Raw genomic sequence first — 14,704 nt, forward strand, 5'->3', positions numbered from 1 at the left:
TTTATTTTGACATTAAATAATGAATTTCTAACATAAAAAGTAAAACAAAATAGTTAAGAGAGTCAAGACAGTTTCAATCCCTTTCTTCTTTTGGATAAGAACAGGATATATTTTAATCAGACATCTTGGGATTTAATTTGTATTTTGATGACATCACACATACAGAATAGAAACTGTGGCCCTTTAGTAATGGATCTCAGAAACAGTATTTTTCAAGTAATGGAAAGTGGGTTTGAGAGGGAAGAGTTTTAAGAATGCAGAAATTTCTACCCTTTACAAGTGAAATAAAACTACATTTTTAAAAACGTAGTTTCAAAATCATGATTCTGAAAGTAAGATAAATGTAAAAACTAAGCATTTTTTTTTAGAGCTTCATGTATTTGAAAACTATAGGCAAATGCAAATCGGGAAATCATGGTTCTGTTCTAGGCATGCTGATCAGGGGATTTCAAGAGCTAGCTACATAAGGAATTCTCTCATCAACAGCTTCAGCAATTTGGTAGCATTAGGGTATTAAAAAAATTAGAAACCACATGGTCCATTTTAGCCTGTTCTACTAGCATAATGTATAAGATAACTAATATAGACAGCAATAGTTTGTCAATTGAGAAAATCATGAAATGCCAAGAAATCTGAGTTGCTACATTTAAAACTGAAAATAGGCCATAGTAAAATTAAAACTTACAAATATTTACCATTTGCTTCAATTTGCTAATCCTGGCATTTCTATCTCACACTTAATTACTGAATATTCCTAAAAGAGATAAAACTATTACAGGCCAAACATTATCCATATTTTACTTGATGCTTACTATTTATCAGATATCAGGAACTGGGATTATAAAGATGGATGAGTCCTTCCCTCAAGTAACTCATAATCTTTTTAGGTTAGTCTCAGAATAAAAACCCACCACGTAGGGGACTCAATTTATTAAACACTTTGTTACCATATGGGAGGGAGGGTAGAGGGATGTCTAAAATATGAGCAAACCTTTAATTATGAAAACATTATGTAATTGATTTCCATGGTATTACTCCTCAAATTTTTTCACAAGACCATAAAGAAAATGAGTAATCATATTAAAATATCAAACATGGAAAATTAGTTACATAATAATAAAAGACTTTCTGGTGAAGTTTAAACATAATTTAGACAGTGGAGTTCGTATTTTTTAAAATCATGTGTAAACACTTGACAGGGTTCTGAACACAAAGCATAGTATAAATTTAAATGTAAAGTAAAAATGTGTTTTCTTGTATTTTAGCTAAAATTTATCTGAATTGAAAAGACTTCCAGTATTTGCTTAGTGAAAACAAGGCTATAAACACATCATACCTGGATGCTCATCTTCATTGTGCAAAGGGAAGGTTGCCAGGAAGCCATGGTGACATAGCACAAGCTCATAATCACCCATCTGCCCCAAATCATTCCACCCACCGTCCATATACAACACTGATGATAATTTGGCAAACTAACAAAATAACAAAGGTTAAGCCATTATAAATGTGGTTCTTGTATAGAGCAAAACCAATGAGTAATACCCTTTACATGCCCATATCACGTATTCAAATCTATTCTCTCAAGATTGACCTGCTTGTTCATGTAAAAAGTGTAAGACATGGTTTTATGGCATAAAATTATGTTTTTAAAACCACAGTAATTTTTTTTATCTTGCTGGGGTGGTGGTAGAAGCCTATAATCCCTGTGACTTGGAAGCCCAAAGTAGAGATTCCAAGTTTGAGGCCAGCCTTGACAACATAGTGAGACTCTGCCTCAGAATAAAATAAAAAGAGGCCAGGTGTGGTGGCTCATGCCTGTAATCCAGGCGGCTCAGGAGGCTGAGGCAGGAGGATCAGGAGTTCAAAGGCAGCCTCAGCAACTTAATGAGGTACTTAAACCAACTCAATGAGACTCCGGTCTCTAAAAAAAATTAAAATATAAATCATGGCTGGGGATGTGGCTCAGTGATTAAGCACCTCTGGGCTCAATCCTCAGTACCAAAATAAAATAAAATAAAATAAAATAAACAAAAAGGGATGGGGATGCACCTCAGTGTTAAAGCATCCTTAGGTATTTTGGTACTCAATCCTCAGTACCAAAATAAAACAAGATAAAATTAAATTAAATTAAAAAAAGGGATGGGATGTACCTCAGTGGTAAAGCACCCCAGAATTGCAAAAAAAAAAAAAAAAAAAAAAAAATTATCTCTATCAGTAATTAAAGGATTCTTTTTCACTTTAATTTGACCATGGTTTCCCAGAAAATTTTTAAAAGCTTATGTAATATTGTATTTTACTTGAGCCCCATTAGAAAAAGTTAAGAAATTTATTTGCTTTTTAAATCAAGTATAGAAGAAACCTAAATTATCAAATCACTCTCATCTAAACCCTTTTGAGCCCCACACATATCATTTTGGATGTCCTATTATTAACTGAAACCCACTATCTTGATCTGCAGATTTGTACTTGCTGTGTATTTGCTATTCTGGCAACTCACCACTACATTGAGTCAACCAAACTATAAAACTCCTGGTCTCTCACATGTCCTTGAAACCTAATTCATTTCCAAAGTTTGCCAAGCCTTACACATTGTACCTTTGCAAAAAAGAAACTTCTCTCCTTTACTCTCAATATCCCTCTCCAATGTTGTGATATTTCCAACAGATACATTATCTCTAATCTATTATCTACATTATTTCCAGAGTGACCTTTCCAAAATGTAAATATTAGCCTATTACTTCCCTGGCTAAAACACAGCTTTAAGGATAAGTGCCATACTCTCTCACTTAGCATTTCTTCCTGATCTTGCTCCTACCTCTCACTGTCTCTTGCTTCTTCCTGACTGCCCTCTTGCATTAGATGCATGGAATTACTTATAGCTCTTGCTATGGTTTAGATGGGTTTGTCCCCAAAGGTTTTACATGCTGGAGGCTTGATCCCCAGTAAGACAGTGTTGAGATGATTAGGACTTTAAGAAGGATGAATGTTTTTCTTGGGTGAGTTTTTCTGCTGATTCCTCCCCAGTCTCTAGATCCCTGTCTCACCATGTGACCCTATTTTCTGCATGTGCTCCTGCCATCATGATGCCATCTTCCATGAGCTCCTTGCTGGAGTTTAACAGATGCTAGTGCCATGCTCTTGAATCTTCAGAATTATGAGCTAAATAAATTTTTTTTCTTTATAAAGAAGATAAGATGTACCTCAGCCTTAAGTATTTTGTTGTAGCAACACAGAGGACTAAGACATGTCTCTAAAAGTGGTGAATAGGACAGAGGCTTGAGAACATGTGCCCAGGTAAGAGGGTACTTAAGACTTCATGTGAGCCTGTGAAAGCTCTCATAAAGTTTGTGCACACCAAAATAAAGCAGCAAATATAATGCATTTTGTTTGAAAATCAGTCATTTTAGATACCTTAAATTAGTAAATTAGTGCCTACAGTTTCATTTTGCCCATTATTTCTTAAATGCCAGAAACCTTTCAGAATAGTCTTCCCCTGAGGTTTCAAAATTCATCTTGTTTCAATAAATTTGTCTTGTTTAACAATGGCAGGTGGTATTGCAGATAAGTTTCAAATGAATAGGCATTCACTGTTCTCCTGCTGCCCTTTGTATCCATCTGATGGCTTTTTCATTTTGGCTTTCAGTTGTAGCTTCCTGTTACCTACTTCTACTACTTTATGATTATGTAGCTTCCTGTTACCAACTTCATGATTATTCCAGCTCCCAATTCCCTGGAAGTAACAGGAGTTTAATTTCCAAGGCCTGCATGCATTTTATTGACTACAGATATAAAACAGAAACCTCTCTTGTCTCTTCCTGACCTTTCTCCTTTCTTTCTGATTACCCCCACAGCAATGACTCATACACCCTTTCTTTCATTCACTGGACATGTATTAAGTGCCAAGATGCCAGGAACAGGGCTAAGATTTTTTAATGCATGTGGTTCCAGAACAGGTGCATTCATACAAATCCCACTGTGACTGTGTTACCTGCAGTAAAAAAAATGCACTCTGCAAGGCAAACCAACAGACACATGCTATACTTATGCATAGAAAGAAAAGTTCATGAAGCAAGACTTACACTCTCTGCCATGCATTGGTCCCTGCTGTTGTATTCAGTTCAGTTCTATTTCACTTCATTGTGTGGAGACCTCCTAAATTAATTTTCCAACCCAATAATGAGTCAGGAATTGCAATACAAAAAATATTGCCCTATAATATATGGTGGGAATTTGTATTTGGTAATACAACTGTATTTTTTTAAACTAAAAATATCCTGAAGGTGGGGTAGACAGGAGGGTGAAAGAGAAAAAGGGAAAGCAAGAGAAGGGTAAAATATAATAAAAAATAAAAAAATATAAAAATACATGGAAAAATCTGAGGGGGATGAAAAAAAAGAGAGAGGAAAAAAAAGTAAAGTCCAGAATGAAAGGCTATCGTGGTCATTTTTGAAGTAAGGGAAGAGGTGGCATCTTTGTCTCCTTGAACAAAGGAACTGTTACCACCTATTAGGAAATGAGCTGATTATTCATTGATCACTGCCTTCTAACTGCTCTTATCCTTAAACCTTTAAAGACTGGACTCAGGTGTTTGGAAAAGATAACAACAGTGACCCGTTAAGATAGAAATGCTTATTTAACTTGCAGCACAGAGACCACAGCATGATTTACAGAGAAATAGATGAAATTTGTAGGGAGGGGTGTGGCCCAAGGAGTTACCCACATATGGGTAGCTACTGAAAATTTTATCATGAAAAGTATATGAAAGTGAGTTAATCCTGGCCAGGTACCATGCCCATTCATCAGTGTGGAGGGTTCTACTTCTACCTTCATAAGAGCATGATCTGATTTGTAAACTGCTTCCCTTAGCAGAAGGGGAATAACGGGGCATTCACTCTAAAGTCAGTAATTACCACTTATTATGAGATGTTCTCAGAGAGTCAATGCACCTTTCTTGTCCTAAAACATATATCCTGCAGGACATTTCTGCTTGTCCTGTGCTAGATGAATCCTAAATCAGACAGTATTCATACAAATTATGTATTATATTTTGAATTGCAACTTTTAAATGAGTGAGACATATTCCTGGGATTGGTAAGCCTCAGAATAGCAGGCACTAATATTTGTGTTCATATCTTTTTGGCCTACTATGATTGGCATTTGTTGCTGGGTGAAAAACCTCCCAGAGAACTTGTAGGAGTATAAAATGAGAACATGTTGATCTTACAAGAACACAGGGAGTCACCACCCAGTCCCACAGCACCCCACTTGCCAGGCTCAGCAAGTCCTTCCACTTGGGTCCTCCTCACTTGGTATTTGGTTACAGGTGCAATGAGAAATTGAAGAAAGAAGAAATGCTAAAATCTCAGTATACTTACTTTTGTCGTTTTCAGAGGGCATCAGTAAAAAAAAAAAAAAAAATGGGAAAGAGAAGAGGGCAGACAAAGAACAAACAGAATAGGGAAAGAACTGAAAAAGTTCCCTCTAGGAGGAGGGAAAAGAAGATGGTGAAAACTAGTGGGATGCTGGATGGCACTCTAGGATGCTCAGGGGGCTTCATAGAGACTCATAGTAATGGGTGGGATGTAGGTGAGATCCAGTATATTTCAACAAATATTCACTGAGTGCTCAGTTTAAGTCTGTTCTGGGGACAGCAGGGGTCACAAAGATGGGATACCCTCTAGACTTGAGCAACCTAGCACAATTAACAACACTGTTCTGTTGGTGGCTCAACAATCTCTATACTATGTTACCAAATCAGCCCAGCAAGCGTGTTTGCCTGCAAAGCTTCAGTATGCCTCTGCGAGGGATAACAGGAGGGGTACAGAGGAAAGAATAAAGATATATTCTCTTTAAATATTAAAAAACATTCAAGATCAACAGAGTAGAGACACACAGAGGTGTCAACAAGTCCAGGTTATGGCAGAGGATCAAAGTAAGGTGGTTAATGCTAACAATCCAGCATTTCTACTCCAAGGTTATTAAAGCATCTGGTGACAGTGGGTCCTGAAGCTTAGTGATAGAGAGCACAGGCTCTGGAGCCAGACTGTCTGGATTTGAATCCTGTTCCTCCACTTGCTAGCTGTTCCAATTTAGGCAAGTTATGAAACTTCTCTGTGCTTCAGTTTCTCTATACGTAAAATGGAGATGATAGTAAGATTTATTTCCTAGGCTTAGTGTGGGAATTGAGTTAACATGGGTCAAGACACAGAGAGAAGTGCCCATCTCACACTGAATGTTCCGCAAGTGTTGGCTGATGTAATTGCTCCCTGATCACCAACCTTATAATCAGGGAGTCATATGTATCAAGGAGAGGTCACACTCACACAAAATACAGCTTTGGGTGTTTGGGCTGCTAATGTAGACATTAAACAGTTGTGAAGTTGGCAGTCACCTCTAGGAACTATTCTGCAAGACCTTGGATGAAAGTTCCTAGCTCCCTTGTCCAGGTTTTTGCACACACAATTCAGGAGTCCCTGCTCCATGGGCTTCTTGGCAGTTATTTACTGTCAATATTTTTAACACTTAAAGTTGTAAATAGCTTCTGTTTAGAAATGAAAAACTGGTATGCCTCATAATTTCAAGAAAAACTGGTAAGATGAGAAATTATTCAGAAATGAGTAGATACAAATGTATATGAACTTCAAATAAAATTAGCACTATTTTTATTTTTTTAGTGCAGGGAACTGAACCAGGGCCTCACAGATGCTAACATGCATTCTAACACTACATCCTAAGCCCTATGACCATTTTTAAATATACTAAAACCTAAAACATAACTTCAAGAATATCATATAAATCTAATTTCTGTTGGTTTGGGTTCTAAAAATGAATAGATGACATTTCAAGAACCTGGTTACAGAGTTCCAATTTAAAGGGTGTGCACATGCACACACACACACACACACACCAAAACCACTCTTGAGCAGTTGCCATGACAACATAATACAGAGCCTACCAAGATCTTTGTTATCCTGCTGAAGATGCTGTGCAAAAACACTCATGATAAATTCTTTACTAATTAAGTGGAAAAGGTTAAAAAATTCTAGATCTGCATAGTTTTCATCTGTGCTGGGCCTCAGTAAAGCAAATACTAAATATTTTAAGAAAAAGGATGTGAAAATAGTACCTATAAGACCAACTGCATATAAAAGTGAAAACAATGTTGAAAAAATGTTGAAAAAATTATTTTATTTTCAGCTTATCATCATCTCTTATTAAGTTCTGTAGTACTTTTTAAACAGAAGAATCAACTTCAAACAATTGGTTAACAGGGGCTCTTATTTTACTAACACATTTAAATGCTTTCCTTCTTTAGTCACCTCAATTTTAACTCATTTGGGAGCTCCTATTACCATATACTAAATAGCAACAACAAAATGGTCTCTAAATTAATAGGAGTTTATATGTCCCCCAAAAGAGGAAAAAGTGATAGGGAAGAAAAAGAAGGAATAAATAGCACATTGGGAGGCTGTGATAAAACACTGTCTCATTTTCCTTCCACTTCTCTGATTAGCCATCTTGGTCTCCTTCGCAGGCTGCTCTTTCTCTGAGCGCTTAGACCCAGAGCTTACCAGGATTAGCCGTACACAAATCTCACTCTAGCCTCTTCTTGGCAGTCTCATCCTTAACCAGTGGCTTTAATCATCACTCATGAGCATTTACATCCCCAGCCCAGGCTCTCTTCTGAGCTCCACATCAGTTGGTCCAGCTGCCTCCTAAACCCCTCCACACTGATGCTACTTTATAAGCAAATCAGGTCTTGCTGCAATGTTCCTTACTTTAATAAATGTCAGCTTTTAATGCTCCCAGCACAAACACACTCAGTATCTACCTGCTAAATGAACATGTGAATGAATTAATCAATCAATTAAACTGTTAACACAAAACAAAAAACCTAAGGGTCATCCTTGATAATGCCTTCTTCCTTTCCTTCCATGAATGAGGATCCAAATCCTGTCCATTTTGCTTCCAAAATATTTTCCAAGTCCATCCCATTGTCAAGATCCTCACAGCCACTACTCAGAGGTAACAGTCTGCTCTGGATTGCTGTCACATCCTCTTAACCATCAATCAGGAATGTGCAGGTGTAAAACACTGAGAAGTCAGGCAATCAATATGTACCAAATAAGCAATTCATTGACCAAACTGATAAAGTAGGTCTAAGAAAAGGGAACTGAACATTTACTAACTGTCATCTATGTGCAGACACTGATTTAGGCACTTTACCTAGACTACCTCATTGAAGGTCCACAGTGACCCATTTTACAGAAGAAACTCAACTGCATATATGGTGCCAGGGAAACTTTCCTGGTCATAACCTTTCACTATGATTGGCGCCAACAAAAAATGATGAACACAAAGAACAAAGATGATGATGATCACAACAGAGAATCTGTTCAGACACTGTTCAAAGCACTATAGGTGCATTGCTTCACTTAATCTCACCACCCTCCATTGAAGTAGTACTACTACAGTCCCCTTTTGCAGAAAAGGAAACTGAGCACTTAAGTGACTTATCAAGGTAACAAACCAGGTATGGCATGATTTGATCACAGTTCTGTTTATTTAAGAATTTACTAAATAACCATTTAACTGTAGCAAGTTATTTAGAACTAATGAAGACATATAACTAGACAAGAGCAACCCATCCATGCCTTCAAGGATTTTGTTTTGAACTTGAGGAGTCTGTCTCCAGGGTCAGAGCTGTTTCTTCATCTCACCTGTGGAGGGCAGGGTTCATGGAGGGAAGCCTCTGCCAGCTCTGATCCCACCTCAAAGGGCATATTTCAACAACAGTCTAGGCTGCCATTTCTTTCCCACCTGTCTGAGACCCAGTTTTCCTCAATAAGGTACCAGGAGAAGATGCTTTAGTACATCTAATTATATTAACTTGGTGATAAGTCTGGATGCTTTTCTTAAACAGTTAACAAAAAAGCACAAAGAACGGCATCAATACAAAATTTTTTTAAAAGTCTAATGTATTACTTACAATTTAATAACTCCATCTGAGCACCTGGAACAGAGCTGCTGACTGCTCTTGTCTTGTTTATGTTGACTCTGCCCCAGCTGAACAAACCTACAAATTAACCATGGATAAAAGTAAGCTAAAGAAGGAAGTACTTGTAATTAATTCAGGAGTTCACAAAACATGGTGTGCACTTTCAAATGACAGTTGTGTGCTTATTTCAGAGAAGTATGTAAGAGTACCCTATGTCAGGCAAGACTTTGCCTGAATTCACAGTGAATTTGTTAGAAGTAAAGGAGAGGCAAGTCTGCTTAACACATAGTCATAACCATGCATACAAGATGAACTCACATGTGCCCTTTATTGCATTTATATTAAATTAAATGTGATGCAGAACTTGAACAGAAAGTTCCTGAAGCAGGCAGATAATGTTTCTTACAGGGCCTCACATATCTAAAGGAGACACTATTTTATGCACAGAACGCAAGAAGGATGGTTAGGGGTGGGGATTACTTGCAGTGAATCAAATGATATGGAAAGGGCATAGGAATCCAGTTCCTGAAGCAGGGATGCTGCTGAGAACCCACGACATGGGCTTAATTTCCTTGACCATGAGATCCTCCCTAGCCGCAATCTTTTACCCTACTCCCAAGTACACTCCAGTCACTTCCAAGAGGAGCACTTTCATCAATCATGATGGAGGTCAGATGACGAGCACCACTGCCACATCACCTCTCCTAGGAGAAGAGTCGAACAGCACCAATCCAGACATTAAGCCAAGAGCCAAAAGGAAATGCCCTTATTTGTCTAAGCCCTGCCTGCACCACATGTATCCACCTTCCCCTAAGGGACATGGTTTCGTAGTTTTGTTCCAATGTGCCCACAGGAGATTATAGGGCAGGATTAAAAAGCAAATTTCCTTCTGTTTTTCTACCATTTAAAATATTTTCCTTTGATGACCATAGATAACTTTATCATTTATTTTTCATAAGTTTTTTTAAAGGTCAAGTGCTTCAGAAACTACCAATTATGAAAGCATTACAGTGTTACTGAAAAACTTTCATAGAACATACTTTTATCCAACTTTCAGCAACTGAAAAATTTTGATACATTTTTTGGGAATGTAATGGTTTAGATATTAGGTGTACCCCAAAAGCTCAAGTGTAAAACAAGAAAGTTCAGAGGTGAAATGATGGGGTTTTGAGAGTCTTAACCTAATCGGTACATTCATCCACTGATATGAATTAACTGGGTGGGAAATGTAGGTAGGTCGGGTATGGGTAGAGGAGATGGGTCTCTGGGCGGTGTGCCCTTGAGTCTATATTTTTTCCGTGATGAGAAGAATCTCTCTCTCTGCTTCCTGGTTCCATGTCCTCAGTTACTTTTCTTCACCATGATGTTCTGCCTCACCTTGAACCCAGAGCAATGGAGTCAGGCATCTATAAATTGAGATCTCTGAAATGGTGATCCCCAAATAAACTTTTCCTCCTCTAATTGTTCTTGTCAGGTCTTTTGGTCACAGCAGCAAAAAAGCTGACTAAAACAGGGAAGAATGTCACTTAATATCAGCTTTTTATCTTTAATCTTTAAACTTCCCAAATTAAGTGTACCATCACTGTCAGAATTAAAAAAAAATATGCAGATACATGAGGCTTCAAAGAAGTAAACAAAGCTTCCATGTCTGGTCAAGATAGTAAACCAAAGATGCTAGAAAAGATGAGGGAAAAGAGAGAGAGCAGGGTTCAACAATTAGAACAAAAGCACAAAGTAGAAATCCTCAGGAATCTGGAGATGGTAGAGGCCCAAGGTAGGAAAAACAGGCAGGAGAACAGGAAGCTGGAAGGCAGGCTGTGGAAACCAGGTCCATCTGTACCACTTCCCTCATACAGCATCCTGTGGTGCCCAGAAGCAACTGTGATCTGCAGGCCAGTCCGGGCACTATCTGTTGTGTGCACAGACTTTAGTGGGTATCAGCCTACTTGGTGCAGAACTGGGGTGGGAAGGTTACCTGCAGGTTTAGGGCAGAACTACATGGGCTCTCTTCTTGCCCTCTTGATCAGAGGAGGCACTAAGATATCGCTAGCACACAGCTGGGACAAGAGTAGGTGTTAGGAGTCCCTAAACATCCCTTGGACATCCCTGAAACAGTTACCCTACAGAAGCTGCTATAATTTGGATTTGGAATGCTCCCAACCAAAGGCCCATGTGTTAAAGGTGTGTTCCCCAGAATGGTGCTATTGGGAGGTGGTGGAAACCATGATAGGTGGAAATTATAATAGGTGAGACCTAGTAGGAGATCTTTAGTCACTACAGGTGTGCCTTCAAAGGGAATTGTGAGGCCCCAGTCTCTCCCTCTTTTTTTTGTATCCCAGCCATGAGATCAACAGTTTTACTCTGATGAACACTTCCAACAATGATATACTGCCTCAGCATGGCCTAAGGTAATGGGACCAACTGACTGTGGACTGAAACCTTTAAAACTTGAGCCAAATCTTTACAAGCTGATTATCTTCAGGTATTTTGTTACAGAAAGCTGACAGAGAGGAGAGATGCCCCATGCAGGCATGTGGAAGAGGAAGCCCAGTTGGGGCAATGTATCCATAGGAAGGATCTACTCACAGAGAGGGAAGGAATAGACAGGACTTTGTTGCTCCCTTTCCCTGTGGAAGCAGAGGCAGCTGAGATCAAGGGAATGAAGAGAGGAGTATAACCTAAAATCATGATATCCAGGAGGTATAGGATATGTCTCTTGGATAAGTCACTGAATGGTTCTACCTTCCTGAACTCAGCCTTTAAAGTGGAATGATAATCTCTTTTTGATCTACTTCTGAGTTGTTTTTTTAAAACTTTTTTAAAATTTTTATTTTTACAGACTGCATTTTGATTCATTGTACACAAATGGGGTATAACTTTTCATTTCTATGATTGTACATAATGTAGATTCGCACCATTCATGTAATCATACATGTACATAGGGTAACACTGTCTGTCTCAGTCTCCTATCTTTCCTTCTGGCAGCCTCTCCTGCCCTATTTTCCTCTACACCATCCAAAGTTCCTCCAATCTTCTCTTGCCTCCCCCTCCACTACTCCCACCCCTACCATGTATCATCATCCACTTATCCAGAAAACACTGAGTTTTGGGGTTGGCTTATTTCACTTAGCATGATATTCTCCAACTCCATCCATTTACCAGCAAATGCCATAATTTTATTCTTCTTTATGGCTAAGTAATATTCCATTGTGTATATATACCACAGTTTCTTTATCCATTCATCAATCGAAGGGCATCTTGGTTGGTTCCACGATCTAAGTATTGTGAATTGAGCAGCTATAAACATTGATGTGGTTGTATCACTGTAGTATGCTGATTTTAAGTCCTTTGGGTATAAACCAAGGAGTGGGATAGCTGGGTCAAAAGGTGAGTCCATTCCAAGTTTTTTGAGGAATCTCCATACTGCTTTCATAGTGGCTGCACCAATTTGCAACTCCACCAGCAATGTATGTATGTACCTTTTTCCCCACATCTATGCCAACACTTATTATTGCTTGTTTTCTTGGTAATAGCCATTCTGATTGGAGTTAAATGAAATCTTAGGGTGGTTTTAATTTGCAATTCTACTTCTAAGTTGTTTAAAGAACAAATAAAACAACGTAAATTTTACACAAATGCAAGGAGGAGATGTCATTCTTTGCAATACCAAACACGGACTCTTAATCCAGGGAAGGAATTCTCTTTCCCCTGTAGTTAATTCCTTCCAAATAGGCTTCCTTTGCATCCTTGGTAGACTGTTTTCCAGGGATATTTTAGCTGAACATGGCTATAACTCACTTCTTAAGAAGGGAGGAATAAGGTAGGCCTCCCAAGTAGTCTGAGCCAGTAAGGCTCCAGGTGAAAGTCATACTTGAAGCAAGGGACACTTCCTTTTTGTTTAACCTGAGTCAACACTTCAGTCCTTGACATGTACACTCACAGTCTCTGCCACAAGCAAAGTTACATTATTCAATTATTTACCCCAGATCATTCATCCTTCCATACCACATTGCTTATAAAAATCCACTTCAACTATTCAAGAGTTTAGGTAGAATTCTAGTGAATAGGCAACTGCATGTTTGTGTATCCAGGAGTGAGAGGGTATGGTTGAGTTCTGAATGACTGAATTGGCTTTTGGTCAAATAACAATGCATAGTCATAGGAGTGCAAAGTTACAGGAGATGTTTTTATAGTCCAGAGATGTTGGATGTTATTACCTTTTATATTTTATGTACATTATAGAGCAGACCATAGTAGTTTGAAATAGAAAAACTGGCATTATCCAGTTCAGTGGATTCCACAAATGAAATAAGTTCCTTTAAAAAGAAAGTGCTAAAAAAATAAAAAATAAAAAAATAAAAAGAAAGTGCTTATTTTATATTATAGAATTTACATAAGCCAAACTTAGAGGAATTAAGTGAGACTCTATTCAAATGCAATAAACAAGTCTTCAGAAAACTTGTATTTAAGATGAAGAGGTGTTTACAAAGGTCTCATCAGGTTCTTGGGGATTTCTAGGTGAAGGATTCTTTTGAGAATCTGATAACTGGGAATCTTTCCATCAGAAGAACACACATTCATGCAAAATTAGGCATATGATTTCCAGAAATGCTTTTTGGTGGATCCCCTCTTTCCCAGTGAGGTTCACCTAATCATATCATGAAATGGCACCTTTTTATCACCACTTTTCAATCCTTGGCCACTGCTCCCACCAGCACCCCAAAGCTAAAGCAAATGTAAGGTCAACTGTCAATATCTCAGAGTCAGTTTGTAAGAAGGTACCTTGATCTTAAGGGGTTGGGAAGGCTGGAATGTATTTGTATTTCGAATTACAGCTGTACATGGACAGTGACAATCCTCATATGCATAATAAATTTCTATCACTGAGGGGTAGCATCTCAGGTGTTAGGTCCCTTAACTCCAAGTACAAATTAATGTTTCAGATTCTGACCTTTTAAATGCTACTACTGTATTCCACGTAGAATTCACTTCCTTCTGCATCACTACTTTTGTTTTCAAAAAGTTATAGTAGATTCATTATTAAGATAATAAATATTCATTTTTTCCCTTAATCTACATATGAAAGTACCTTACCTTGAATAAATGGAGAAATCTTCTTCTGAGAGGCCATCTGAGAGGTTAATTCCATATACCTCTTTCATGGGCTGGACCACATTCTGGGGTTTTAAAATAAAGGAACCAATTAGAATATTTAGACATCTAGCATACTAATAATTTCTAAAGATGAAGAAAACAAGCCTAGGAATTTTCCCACAAAAGTAAATCACAGTGCTTATTCAACCAATTCACTAAACTTCTCATTAATTCTTTCTTAAAAATATGATTTCCATTTTCCACTAGTTTATTTTAGGTTTTAAAAAAGCTCTTAAATAATTATGTGTTGCTTTAGTATAATTCAGGATTTGGCAAGTGTTTTCTGTAAAAGACCAAACAGTAAATATTTTAGGTTTTTGGGGTTATACCATCTCTGTTTCAAATACTCACCTCTGCTAGTACAGTACAAGGGCAGTCATATACAACATGTAGACAAGTAGACATGGCTGGGTTACCATAAAACTTTATTTACAAAAACAGGTAGCAGGCTGGATTTGGTCAATTGGTGGTAATTTCTGAATTCCTTGAAGGATGGATTCAGTCCTTAAATTTTCATATTTTATTTGTCTTACAAATGGCTTAGCTATTTCT

General features: G+C 37.8%; 1 protein-coding gene across 3 annotated transcripts in view; it reads right to left on the reverse strand.

The window, feature by feature from the left end:
• Positions 1-14,704, reverse strand: part of Fig4 (FIG4 phosphoinositide 5-phosphatase) — a 115,973-nt gene that overhangs the window by 20,573 nt on the left and 80,696 nt on the right. For all 3 annotated transcript variants that reach the window (XM_047559405.1, XM_047559406.1, XM_047559407.1), the window contains 2 exons: positions 14,093-14,175; positions 8,990-9,076 (listed from right to left, as the gene is read on the reverse strand). In XM_047559405.1, the coding sequence (XP_047415361.1) occupies positions 8,990-9,076; positions 14,093-14,175 (170 nt within the window). The remainder of the gene's footprint in view (positions 1-8,989; positions 9,077-14,092; positions 14,176-14,704) is intronic.

The sequence above is a fragment of the Sciurus carolinensis genome, chromosome 7, assembly GCF_902686445.1.
Source record: "Sciurus carolinensis chromosome 7, mSciCar1.2, whole genome shotgun sequence".
NCBI classification, from domain to species: Eukaryota; Metazoa; Chordata; class Mammalia; order Rodentia; family Sciuridae; genus Sciurus; species Sciurus carolinensis.